At 31.3% G+C, this 14,222-nt stretch overlaps 1 protein-coding gene across 1 annotated transcript; it reads right to left on the minus strand.

Annotated features, from left to right (window-relative positions):
* Window positions 1-9,572: 9,572 nt before the first annotated feature.
* On the minus strand, window positions 9,573-12,658 carry LOC108454378 (GDSL esterase/lipase At1g28610-like). Its single transcript, XM_017752822.2, has 5 exons — window positions 12,258-12,658; window positions 11,485-11,709; window positions 11,253-11,401; window positions 10,361-10,637; window positions 9,573-9,926 (listed from the first exon to the last, which is right to left on the minus strand). The coding sequence occupies exons 1-5, from the start codon at window positions 12,529-12,531 to the stop codon at window positions 9,652-9,654; spliced, it is 1,200 nt and encodes a 399-aa protein (XP_017608311.1). The 5' UTR covers window positions 12,532-12,658; the 3' UTR covers window positions 9,573-9,651.
* Between the last annotated feature and the right edge of the window lie 1,564 nt (window positions 12,659-14,222).

Below are 14,222 nucleotides of genomic sequence, written 5' to 3' on the forward strand. Positions count from 1 at the left end.
AAGGTTTAGAGTGCAATGGCCACTAAGGGCAGTAAAAGATATATTTAAAGGAGATGGTGGCAGAAGAGGTGTTCATGGGCTAGGTTGAGACTCCAGCTCTCAAAAAAACTTCCAAGCCTAGGCTCATTTCCAGTGTTAGAGTCACATAAGTCAAGCAGTTAGTTAGTTAGCATCTGAAGCTGTTGATACAGCTAACAATTTGTTAAGAGAGCAGTTATGCAAGCTCTTTGTAAATACCAGATGTACAATGAACAAAGCAAGAAATTCATTCAAGATTCAGAAATAGAAAAATTCAATTTTATCTTCTTCTTCATTCAAAGTTTTAGAAGAGTGTTTTAGCCTAGATACTAAGTTATTGAAACCCCACCTTCTAACATCCAGGCTGACCTAACTTGCCCAAAAATTTGTTTCATTGTTAAAAAATTAATAAAGTATTAAAAGAAGTCTTTTTAATCGATATTTTATATACTTTTATAAATAAATTTACATTTAAAAATATTTTTATCTTTTAACTTGAATTCGAATCGAGCCAAATCGGAGTGTAAAAATTTTGTCCAAACCCATTTCAAAATCGGGGTAGACCTATCAAATTGGACTGGCTACCCGACCATGGACAGGTCTAAGTGAGAGCATTGGGGCTATATATTTTAATAGGCCGAAGCTGGAGCATTATGAGATATTAACTTGATCTTCATATGTTTCTTCACCTCATATTTTGGCGTTGTAATGCAGCAATGTTAAGGCATTTACTAGTGGTTTCAATGTTGCCATCTATTAGTTCTCCAACTATTAATAATTTTTTTTTTTATCATTCAACAATGAAAAGTTACAAAATGGTCACTTAATATAACACCCTAATTTTTTTAAAGATTGAAATGCTAAAATTATTACAAGTGGTTTAATTTGATTTAGTGGTTAAATGCCTTGGAAGTGTGATTTAGGTTTTGTGTTTGAATCCCTTCTCTCTAGATTAATTTTTCATTAATTTTGAAACTATGTTTGACTTGGTTCGTAATGGTTAACTTTAATTTTTGTTAGTTTCTTGATAAGAATGAATTTGTTGGTTCAGTGGTAAGATCTTAGCTTACTCTTAAGTTTTAAGTTCAAATCCTATAGTGCCTAAAAATGAAATTAATTTTTACTTCCTTCGTTGTGCTATCCAAGTAGGGGAGTTTGGGTGGAATAAAGTTCATATTTGACTTGAATTTTATTTGTTATTGTTTCTTTTCAATTTGAAAATATTCCCTAAATCTCTCCCTCGATCTGTCATCCCTCACCCCCACATACCTCCCTGTTCTTTTTCTCAATTGAGTGTTTTGGAGTTCTATCCTTCTGACGTTTCTTTCTTCTGTTCTTCTTTTCTTTTGTTATTTTCATAACTTCAACATCCTACCTTACTCCTTTTATTTTCAAATTATTACTCAATATTACCTATGTTCAAACGTTGAATCTTTCACCCTTTGTGTCGTTCTTTTGCCACTGTTCTTTTAGCAATATCGCTGTTGTGTTTTCATCTTGGTGTAGGTAAGATTAATAAATTTTGTTTGATAAGAATTGTAGAAACCATTTTTATATTTTGGAAAAAGAGGATCGACTTTAAAATGAAATATGGATTCGCCACCAATCCTTTTTGTTTAGGTGTGATCGGATCACTTAATAAAACATTTTGATTTATTAAAATATTAATTTTGGCCTACGAAAGTTAAGAAAACAGTTTCGGGAGTCGGTTACGTACGAGGAAGGATTAGCACCCTTGCAACGCCCAACATTGGTACCTAATTGATTGATTAATGTCCTAATGTCGAGAATTTAAAATGATTTTAAAAATATAATGCCAAAAAATGTTTGAATATACTTGAATTGGATGCTAAGACTCCCTTGTTCCGAAGGAGTAAAATATCATATCCAGCACGTTAGGGTACAATATTTCAAACCCTTGATACCAAGATCATCTTATGATTTCCAAAATTCATGCATTGAAATTTTAAAAGGATATTTGGTTCTTTGGTCAACAGAAAATCAAAACTCAGCATGTTAGGGCACGACTCCTCGAGTGTCCAAACATGAAATATTACCTTGTTTTTTAATTTAAGAAAACATGGATGAAATCTCGAAAGGATATTTAGTTATTCGGTCAAATGAAAAATTGAAACCCAGCATGTTAGGGCACGATTTCTCGAATTACCAAACACGAAATATTACCTTGTTTTGAGAAGTTTTTTTAAATAGGAGCGATTATAAAAACGGACTTGAAATATATTTATTCGGTTTGCTTGAAGTAAAGAAAATGGAATAAATAATTTCAGGCAAATAAATTGGCAATCTCAATCATAATACAATACATGGAAATGAAAAACAAAGTAACAAATATGGAAAACATACATGCATAACATATTATATAAATTATTGAGATTCACAAACATGTAAATCAAAACACACCCAGTGATAATAATCTTACAATATACACTATTTAACATTTCTAAATAAAGATTAAATAAAAAACTCTATTTAAACAATGAAACAAAAAAACTTTTAAAAGGTAATGACCGTGTTAAAATAAATAATGAAAAGGAAGATAAATTTGAAATTGGCAACGTAAAAACAATTTAAAAGTAAGTTATATGTATATAAACAAATATTACATGCAAAAATTTGAAATAAATAATAAAATAAATAAAATAAAAATAACTAATACACAAAATATGAAGTTTAACATATAAATGAATTTCAAAATATGTAACGCCCCAATTTTCGGGAATTCTGTGAATGTTGACAAAATTTTATGCTTTGATTTTGTCATTTGTGAGTGAAATTATGAAATAGGACTTATGTGAAAATGTTTGAAAATGCTATAGGCTAAATTGAAGTGGCCAAATAAATAGGAGTGCAAAATAGGAGGATTTGCATGATAAACCTCCCATTTTACATGAAGTGTCCAACCATCATGTTGTTGTAGACAAAATGTACACTTGATATCCATAATTTATGGTACAAATTGATACAAATTGATAATAGGTTAGGTAAATGTTCCATGATAATGGGTTAGGTAAATGTTTCATGATAATAGGTTAGGTAAATGTTCCATGATAATAGGTTAGGTAAATGTTCCATGATAATGGGTTAGGTAAATGTTTCATGATAATGGGTTAGGTAAATGTTTCATGATAAGAATTTCATGTCTTTTGTATTAAAGAATTAAATGGATGAAATATGAAGTTTTATTAAAAGAAAAAGGGGTGAAAAGAACAAAGTTTTGTCCATCTTTGTTCATCATAGCTGAAAGTTAGAGAAGAGAAAGGAGAGGAGAAAGCTCTTGAGTATTCGGTCATTAGGAGGAGGAAAATTGACGGTAAGTTCTTGGTACCTTGCTTCTATTTTGAGGTTCATGAGTTCTTCTTGATTCTACCTTAACTCTTGAAGTATATTTTGATTTTTAGTTGTGATGTGAGCATTTGGTCATGAATTAAAATGAAGGAAATGGTTGTTGTTTCATGTTCTTTTGATGAAAAATGGAAGATATGTGAAGTTGAGCGAAACAAATGAGCATGCATGTGCCTTAGATGCTAAAGGGAAAAAATCGGCTAACATGTTGTGCTTTAAAATGATGAAATGGAGATTATACTTAAGTAAAATCATAGATATGTGATGATTGATTGGTGATATACATGTTTAAATAACATGCATGCAAGTTAGGTGTGAAAGAGTGATTTGGTAATAAATCTGCTTGGGACAGCAGCAGTAACGTGACTTTGGAAAATCACCATAAATTGTGGGAGATGAATTAGAAGCTGAATAAATTATGTAATTAAATCTTATTGAGTCTAGTTTCTAATGAAATAAACAAGAATATATTTTGAATTCTTTACAATGAGAAATTTGATTCGTAATGAAGGATGGTCAGATTAGTCAAACAGTGAAACATGGGAAACTTTGGGAAATTTCTGGTATTGATTGGCTAAACCAAAAATTCTGAAAAGTTTATGGATAGAAGATATATGAGTCTATTTTCAGGAAAAATTAACGGAACTTGATTTGGAGTTTCGTAGCTCCGGTTATAAATGATTTAGTGACTGTTGCTCAGGAAGACAGCTTGCAGTGAAATTATGATTATGTGGTAAACATTGACAAAAATTTGTTAATGAGTTGCTTATTGATTTCTTATAAGCTTACTATGATCTGTAGGTGTGGCTGGCCGAATATTGTAAGGGGTTAATACGTAGTTTGTATTTGAATAGTTAGATTAATGTGTTAGTAATCCAATTGTAGGCGGTTCGTGTGTGGATCTCGTCAAGATATCGTCATAAGCAGTGTGTAACTAACACCCTCTTTCTTAGTCTAGATCGGCAAAAGCGAAAAGCCAAAATGCCAAAATCGGTATTTTGTAGATTTTGAGTGTGCAAATGCCTGTGAGGTAAATCGATTAATGTTTTTGGTAAGCTGCAATGTTTGGACTGCAAAGTGCATGATTTCTGTGCCCTCGATATTTTTGGGCTTAATGGGCCAAAATTGGAATGATGGGCCAACGGGCCCAATTCGGTAAGAACCCTCGGTACGTGATTCTGTTAGTACGTGAAAAGTAGGAATATGCATGAAAAACCCTAAAATAGATAAATTACTGAAATACTTTTAAAAGTGGAAAATTTACGCTTTACCCCTAGGAGATAAATTACCAAATACCCCTAGGGTTAAATTGACCTAAATGCATGTTTGATTGTTGTTATTTATCTGCATGCCATGTTGTTATTATCGATGCATGGACTGGGATATTGACGGAGGAAGTACTGAAAGTGGCTTGTCCACGATGGAGGCTTTGCCTCAATTTATTGTTAATCGAGCGCAAGGTCGCAATCGTGGAGTGTTAATGGGTGGGTTGAGTTATTCCCACATGGAGTGTATGGCTGGTACGGGTGGAGTGTAGTGGTTGGTGGGTTGAGTAGTCTCCCAAATGGGCTTGCATATGTTTCTTGATGTTGCATGTATTTTGAAATGGGCCTATGGGCCATCTGTTATCTGAATAAGGGCTAAGGCCCGTTTATTGTAATCAAAAGGGCTTTGGCCCAAGATCTTATTACCCAAATGGGCTTGCATATGTTATTGATGTTGCATGTATTTTGAAATGGGCCTATGGGCCATCATCATTATCTGAATAAGGGCTAAGGCCGGTTTATTGTAATCTGAAAGGGCTCGCCCATACCACTATTACTGAATGGGCTTAGGCCCAATAGGCTTGAGTGACTTGGGCTTTGAAGGGTTTTCCTTACACACCGAGTGTCCCCAAACTCACCCTTTTATTTTCATCCACGCAGAAATCCCCAACCATAGTGGGCTTGGAGCTGTGAGGGAATTTGAGTGGCCACCCGCTCGAAAGTTTGATTTTCTTCGGTGAACTGGACATCCTTTTATTTACATTTGAAGTTTTTGGGCTTTTAAATGTAATAAGGCCGCTTAATTATTTTTGATGGTTTTAATATGTATTACTAAGATAGGTAATACTTATATTTAACTGTTGAAACTGGATAGCTTTAGGGCGCGTTTTCAAAAACAACAGTTGATTTCAAAATAACACGACAACAAGCAAAGCTTCCGCAATGAAAGTATTTTTCCAAAATTAATCACTTTTCCTAAAATGACTTAATCAAATCGGTTTTCCTAGAAATATCCATGACATTAAGGTGTGGCAATGGCGGTATGCATGTCTAGGATTGGATCCGAAGGAGCTTGGTACTTAAGCGATCCGATGGACTCACCACCTCTTTTCGGTTTCCTACGGTGCATAGCTTCCATTCACTTTAACCCTTAATGAATTAATCTTTTGAACATCAAGTACGATTTTCGGACTTAGAAAGGAATTTTTTTACGTTTTTGATGTGGCATGCCGGATCCGGCCATAACTTCTGGGCCGGGTTTGGGGTGCTACAAAATAAGTATTATAAAAAGAAATTTAAAATTAGTGCTATACAAAACAATTTAGAACCAGAATTTATAAATAAAAATATAATATAAATTTTAAACGAACAATGTACATATTTGAAAGTTTTAACATAAATGAATTATATAAATACAATCGGATAAAAATATGCAAAAGAATATATATGAATTACAATTTATATAATATGAAATCAATGATCATACAAAATAATTTAAAACAAGATTTATTCATCAATAATTAATAATATACATAAAATGAAAAACTTAATATAAACAATGTATAATATAAAAGAATAATAGTATAAGAAAGTGTTTGAAATAAACAAAATATAATTTAAAATTGGGTCCTTAAAAGAAACAAATAGTATATGCAAATTAATTGAAAAGAAAAGTATATAAGTAAGTTTGAAAGGAATTTAAATAAGTAATTTAATATAAAGCATGTATTAAATATCAATGTATGAAAATAAATATCATATAAATCTTTAAAACATAGAATTATATAAGAGAAAATTTTAAAATAAATAAATTATATAATAAAACAATTCAAATATATACAAAAGGAAATAACCAAAAAAACTAAATCAATGTGAAATCAATAAAATAGCTCAAAACAATATGTTAAAATAATATGTTAAAAAATGAATAATGAATAAATTATAAAGAATTTAAAAACATGAGCTAAAAACTCAATTGAAATAAAAAAATTAAAAGGATAATTTGTAAACAAATAAAATTACTAAAACATGGCTAAAGACTAGAATGAAATGAGCACAAATGAACAATGATTTAAAATACAAATATCCCAAATCTCGAAACGCGACATTTAAATAAGGATTAAATTGAAATGATGCGTAAATCCCAGGGAAAATGTAAAAATAAATAAAACATAAGTGGGGCCTAATTAAGGCTCAGTGTAGGAGAGGAGGGACTCATCGCGCAAATATCCCTTCACCACAAAAAAACCTGGATCCTGAGAGTGACGGGTCGGGTCGCACGAGTCTGGCGCCTAAAGGGCGTCGTTTGGCGTCCAGAACTAAAGCACAAAAATGGTGCCGTTTCAAAAGCTATATAAAACTAAAATTTTAGCTAAATTTCCTTTAGTCTCTTGTTTGCTTCTTTAAAAAAATAGTATGCTCCTTATCTCTCTACTAGGGTTTCGACCTATTGGGGAGCCGCTCCTGAGGGTCATCGGTGCCTCGCACCTTCGTCTCTGTCGATGATTCATAGTGTGAATTTAGGTAAGCCCTTTTCCTTCTATTTTTTATTTAAAATAGGTTTGCAAACAATAAAAATAAACGAAAAAACACATGGGATACACAAATACGAAGAGAAAATCCCAAAAAAAGAATAACAATAACCTTTTAAACTTTAGATCGAATGCTTTTGATTGCTATCAATTTTTGTGTGTGCGTATTTTGCTATTGTATTCGTAAAAAGAAAGAAGATCCCCTATACATCTCCCTATTCGGCTTTATAGCCAAAAAAGTAAAAATAAAAATAAAAAGAGAAAATACAATTATTTTGCTATAATTTGTTATTATTTTGCTGTCAATTACTGTACACCGTTGCGCCCTTTTTTCTGTTAGTTGTTTCTTTTTTTTTTTTTTGCAGGTAAAACCAACATACGGAGGGTTGCGAACGTGGCAATGATGCGCTGGGGACCCCTGCTGAAGAGCTGTGGCGCTTGGTCCTAGGGTTTCAATTTTTGAAACCAAAATTTGGGTCGTTTGGGCTTGTTTTAGGATTGGGCCAATGGGCCATTAGGTTAGGGTTGTAATCTGAAAATTGCGTAGTTTATTTTGGGCCATAGTGGGTCATTGTAACAAGGACTTGGACTTTGTTTTATTGCTTGTATAAACTGTTTATTAATTTTTGTTCTTGTATAGGCCCGAGCAAAAATGGGCCATTACAAGAATGTTGGGCCATTACAAGAATGTTCTTGAATATTCGATATTAATTGTTTGAGTTCTTTGTTAGGTGAAGTTTGAGAGATGCGGAAAGTACCATCATGATGGTCACTGAACTAACTATAAATACGACAAAGGCAAGCGAACCTATCAAAAAATAGTATAGCTACGATGAGTAAAAATATTGTATTTACGAGGGCTATAAGTATTAGTAATTATTATTTTTTTATTATTTGACCGACAAATTGGAATGATGTGTTTTAATCTAAAATTACTAAACTAATTTAACTAAGAACGCAACAGAGAATGAATCAAGGAAATAATCGAATATCAACCAATGAGAGAGACAATACCCAGGAAAGAATCCACCTAGACTTCACCTATTATTATGAATCTGAATTAAACGATTTATTCACTTGTGCCTTGATCCATAGAAATCCCTAAAGTATGTTAATATCTCTTTCAAGAGTAAAAACAACTAACTCTAGGTTGATTAATTAAAATCTCTTTCTAATTAAAACCGCTATTGTTGCATTAACTCGATTTATAGATTCTCTTATTAGATTTGACTCTAATCTGGTATATTTATGTCGTCCTATTTCTAGGATTGCACACAACTCTACTCAATTATGCTAGATCTACTCTTAAACAAAGACTTTTTCTCACTTCAATTAAGCACATTAGACATGAATTAATATCCTGGAAATATTAAAACAAGAAATAAGCCCACATAATTAAGAACAAGAATCAATTATTTATCATGTAAATCAGAGAGTTACACGGGTAAGGACACGAGCAGGGACACGACTGTGTGTCCCTAGTTCGATTGTTACACGGATTGAGATACGGGTGTGTGTCTCAGCCGTGTGAGGCACACGACCTGGCCACACAGCCGTGTGACCCCTATTTTGCAAATTTTGCATCTTTTTCCTAAACTTTCCAAACTGTTTCAAATTGGTCCCAAATTGTTTCTAGGTTATTTTTAGGGCCTCGAGGGCTCGATTTAGGGAGAGTATGCATGCGTATGAATGTTTTATGATGTGATTGTAATATTGAATGATGTAATGTTCAAATATTTCTGATTTTTTAGTAATACTTCGTAACCCTAACCTGGCAACGGAGACGAGTTAGGGGTGTTATAAATTAGAGGGAAAATATCACTTTTATGTGACTAGAACATGGAATGCTTAAAAGTATATGCATATTTCTGTCTGATCATTGAACTCTTCAAAAGTTTTCGTTTAAGTTATTGGGTTATTAAAATCGATGTTATATAGCTTTCTTTGTTCATGCTACCTGCACCAATCGACAATTGTTTTCCCCTTAAGTTTATTTTTTTATGAAATAACTTTGGACGTAAAAAAATTGTGAACCAAAATTTAAATAAAATTTTTTTATCTACAACATTAACTATCAAATTGGCTTCAATCTAAGTTATGTTCTTCTACTCATCAATGGATACTAATCCATTGTATCGATCGTTGAATCATCGCTTGGAGTTCGCTTGCAGAACTTTTTTAAAAAATTAATAGCCCAATAACTTAAATAAAAACTTTTGAATAGTTCAATGACTTAAATAAATACTTTCGAACAGTTCAATGACCGAATTGTAACTATTTTTAATCAAGTAACCAAAACGAAAACTTACACATAGTTTAGTGACTAATGGTGTAGTTTAAAATATATATATTTTTAAAAAATAGAAAATATAGTGCTTAATATAAAATGCTATGATTTTATCAAACTTAATTGAGTTTATTGAGTTAGGCTTGAGTGAATTAATTCGACAAACAATTTATATACTTATTACAGTTTAGACCCCAAACATTGGATATAAAATTCTCAGTTTGTTTACGGTAGATGAGGGACGCAAGCTCCCTAAACTAGGAATGGTGCTCATCAATTCTTCAAATGCAGTATGGACAAGCCATTTGTTGACAACTTCTGTATAATGAATCCCATCCCAGCTAATATACGAAGAAGGGTCATTGCAGCTTTGTTTTAATGGCGGATAACCACAATATATCAACGGATCGTAATTATAAAGACCTCCAATTCCACAACATGCCTTCAAAGTTTCTTTAAATCCTGAAATCATTCGAGAAAATTCCATGTAAAGAAGCAAAATTTTGATGACAAATTAAGTTTGGGTAAATATACATTTTGACACCTGAACTTGGCTTCTTTGTTCAAATTGATACCTAAGGTTTTTTTTTTTTTGGTCCAGGTAGATTCTTGAACTTGGCTTTAAGGTTCAATATGGTAGCTAAAGTTTATTTTGGTCCAACTAGGTACCTAAACTTGGCTTCTTGGTTCAAAATGCTAATGGCTTATTTGAACCGATTTGAATTATGAAACCAAGTTCAAGTACTAATTTCAACCAAAAAGTCAAATTTAGGTAGCTATTTGGACCCAAAAATAAAAAATCCTAGGTGCCAATTTGAACTTTGAAGCCAAATTCAGGTACCAAAATGTATATGTACCTATTAAGTTTTCTTGTTTTAAAGGATCTGAAAATGTACCAAATTGTTTTGGAGAATGGTAAAACCGCATTGCAGCTTTGTAATAATCAACATAAATAATGTTGATTTGGGGATGAAGGTTTCGGATATTTTCGAGTTCTTTTCGAAGTAATTCATTGTGGTGTTGAGAGAATTGGTTCAACCATGTTAGACAACCAGTTAAGGGATCATATTGATCCTTTTCTGAACCATGAAATTTTGTCAGCAAAGATGGGGAGCATCCAATAGGAAAGTTTCCAGGGACCAAAAATGTCACTGCTCCTAACTCGATCAACTCCTGCATGTATACCAAATGTTAATAATTTTAAGGTAAATACACTTTTTTTGTCCCTCTCAAATTTGATATTGAGCAAATTGGTCCTTCTAAAAAAATTTGGATTAATTTAATCTCTATCAATTTCAAAAGTGAACAATTAATGACAGCTAATTATAACATTATAACATTAATATATTATGTCAATTGTAATTAATTTCTGTTGATATAGTAACAAATTTAACTCTAAATGTTTAAATATTCTGCGTGAAAGTTGATAGAACATGTAAATATTACGAACTAAATTTGTTAAATCAAGATCAAATTGATAGAATGTGTAAATGTTGTGGACTAAATTTGTTAAATCAGTATAAAATTGACATAATATGTAAATGTTGAGATGAAATTGACAAAATGTGTGAACTTAGAGGGCTAAATTTGATATGTTACCAATAAAAATATGTATAGTTGATGAAAAATATTAATATTATGATTAATTGTTGTTCACTTTTAATATTGACAGGATTAAATTGTTCTAATTTTTTTATAGGGACAAATTTTCTCAATATCGAAATTGAAAGGGACCAAAGATGTCATTTTACCTAATTCAAAACAAGGACAACATCCATCAATTCTTACATTGATTGATGAAGATATGATATCAACAACAAGAGGGACAAGTTTTCGGATATTCTCAATGTGTTTCCCTTGCATGAATGCATGATTGTAGTCATTTCCTCCAATCTCTCCCATCACAATCAAGGAGTTCCTTAGGAGCTCTTTGCAATCTGTAGATCATAGCTTATTATTAGCATTTGAAACAAAAAAAAAAAAAAAAAACATGGTAGGGGTTTGAAACATTAAAGCTTACTTGAAGAAGATGAGCAAAGAGATGGCAATAAATGTTTGAAGGAATTCACTTCAACTCCCAAAGAAATGTTGGTGGAGACACTATGGATTCCTTGTTCAGCAAGAAACGACGAATTCAGTGCAGTAGCACTAGCCACTGCAAAATTCGCTCCCTTTTGGAATTTCTCCCATTTTCCACTTTGAGGTCCATAAAATGGTGGTAAAAAGGAAAATCCCAAAGCTTCAGCTGCAAAATCATGTCCAATTGGAACGACATAAACATATATTATGATAGATAACAGGTAAGAACCAGGATAAAACATCAGGGTGCCAAGCATGGCAATCGGTACGTTTTGATACCAAATTGGTTTGTTCAAAATTTTCATCTATTTCGGTCAATTTTAATTAATACTGACTTATACCAAAGTGTATTGACCTAAGAAGAATATAGAATATGGAATTAAAAATTAAAGTGTTTTTGAAATCTTTAAGTTAACAATTTAATGCTTAATTTACTTAATTTTAAAATTGAGAAGCACTATGATATATTTTTAAAAAAAAAATGAAATCATGGCTCAAATTCTCTAGTTAAAAATTTGTAAGAACCTAAGAAAGGTTTGGGGACCAACGTCCTCCCACCCACCATTTAGTTTGGACCACTATTGATAATCAGATCACTATGATTATATTATGTGTTAATTATATCCTAGTGTGAATATAGCATGGAAATTAAACAGCATTACTTCAAGAAATAAGAAGATTTAGACCAACGAAGAAAAACATTGGATTACATACCGAGGAAATCTATAACCAAGCGGCCATCGCAGAACCGACCGGTGGGATGGTGAAAGAAGGTGCGGCCATAGGGAAGAAAAGCAGAATGAGGAGGTTTGGTGGAATCTGAAAGTGAAATCTGAAGCAAGTTGCCTGTATCAGTTAATGAATCACCAAAGCTGAAAATCGATGTGAAACATCCATTTACTGGTGAATTAATAATGCTGCTTATTATTACAATGAGAAACACAAGGAAGTGTTGTTTCAACGAGGAACATGATGAAGAAGTAGCCATTGAAGCATGTCTATATTCAAGGAAGCAAAAAAGAAATTGCACCAACACCTTTTGATATGTGGATATTTATATTACCACTTTCTCACCAACAAATTTCAAGTTTAGACTTTATCCAAACCTTTAAATATAGAATTTTTTCAATATATTTAGATTCATTTCAAATTTATACTAAACGTAAAATGACCAATTGAATTAGTGTTATGAGTCAACTTGACACCAACTTGATTATAAAATTACTAAAATACCTTTACTCTAAAGGTTAATTATTGATATATATGAGTGTGTAATTACAGAAGTTGTATGTATGTATGTATAAAAACCGAAAGTTGTTTTGTTTTCAATGATTTATCATTTCCAAATGATAGGAAGGGCGAAGCCAGAACAATTTTTTAGGGTGACCGAATAAAATTTTAATTTTTTTATAGTCTATATCTTTATAATTTTTAAAAGATTAAATTTTATTTTTATAATTTTAAGGGGGCAAAATGTAATTTTACCTTTACTAATTTAAAATTTTTTAAAATACCTAAATAACAATTTTCTATTTTAGGGGACGAGCTCCTACCAGATTTGCCTCTGATGATAGGGTAGGTAATTTCCATTTTTTTTCTCTGTAAAGTACGTATGCATGTATGTAAGATAAGCAATTGCTTTCTGTATATGAATATCAGTGAGAAAATTAATTAGATGCAAAGTAGCTTTCTATATATATACATTGTTAGCTGCAAAATCGCTTTCAATTATTTAAAACATTAATTATCTTTAAGAAACTTTATATATCTTAAATAATAATAATAAAAACAGAGGAATTATATCATATATTTTTATTAAATTAATAATCAATTTTAATATTTTATATTTTATTGTGTTAAGTAATAGTCTATATTAGTTATGTTTTAGGGTCAGTCTATGTCTTCAAATTAAAAAGTCTATAGATATTTAAGAGGATTCAAATAAAAATATTAAACTTAAAAATAAATTTAAATAAAAATTAGACTCATTAAAAATATGAGTCGTGATTGAACTCTTAACCATCAAGACCTAAGCCTAACCAAGCTAGACTTATATTCTAATTTTATAATATGTTATTTTTATATATTTTTATATATTATGTAATTTATGTTATATAAAAATAAAATATATTCACTTTATTATAAATATTTAAAAATACAATAAAGTATAAAATGATCCTCCAATTATTTAATTTATTTTATTTCGATCACTTAACTATTAATTTTTTAATTTAATTATATAATTTTTAAAATTAAATAAAATTAAAATAATTTATTTAACTCTCCAATTTTGCAAACCTTCAAGTTTATCATTTTTCTCTCAAAAATGATTATTTGCCTACATTTTACATCTAATGTGACGCCAGATATAAATAATGACATGACATTTCAAAACCAACAATGAGTACAATTTCATAAAGATATCATAATAGCATACTTTCTTTGTCTTCTTTCTTTTGGGAATTTTCTCACTCTCACTTTTCTCTCTTAATTTCTTTCCCCAAACCCCAAAGCTTTTAAAACCTGTAACACAAACCCCGCCAGCAACGGACAATGCCAAGGCAATTGTTTGTAATTATGGTAATTCTTACTAGTTTGGTACCAGGGCTTGTTCAAAATTTGAATAAAGTATTCGAAGTCTAACTTTGTAACACATTATATCCGACTTAGACGTTCTGA

The sequence above is a fragment of the Gossypium arboreum genome, chromosome 5 (assembly GCF_025698485.1).
Source record: "Gossypium arboreum isolate Shixiya-1 chromosome 5, ASM2569848v2, whole genome shotgun sequence".
In the NCBI taxonomy this organism is placed as follows: domain Eukaryota; kingdom Viridiplantae; phylum Streptophyta; class Magnoliopsida; order Malvales; family Malvaceae; genus Gossypium; species Gossypium arboreum.

Coding starts and splice junctions, on each gene's coding strand:
- LOC108454378 (XM_017752822.2), bottom strand. CDS start 12,531: ATGGCTACTTCTTCATCATGTTCCTCGTTGAAACAACACTTCCTTGTG. Junction 11,710..12,257: donor CTTGGTTATAGATTTCCTCG/GTATGTAATCCA, acceptor ATGATTTTGCAG/CTGAAGCTTTGGGATTTTCC. Junction 9,927..10,360: donor CCATTCTCCAAAACAATTTG/GTACATTTTCAG, acceptor GAATGATTTCAG/GATTTAAAGAAACTTTGAAG.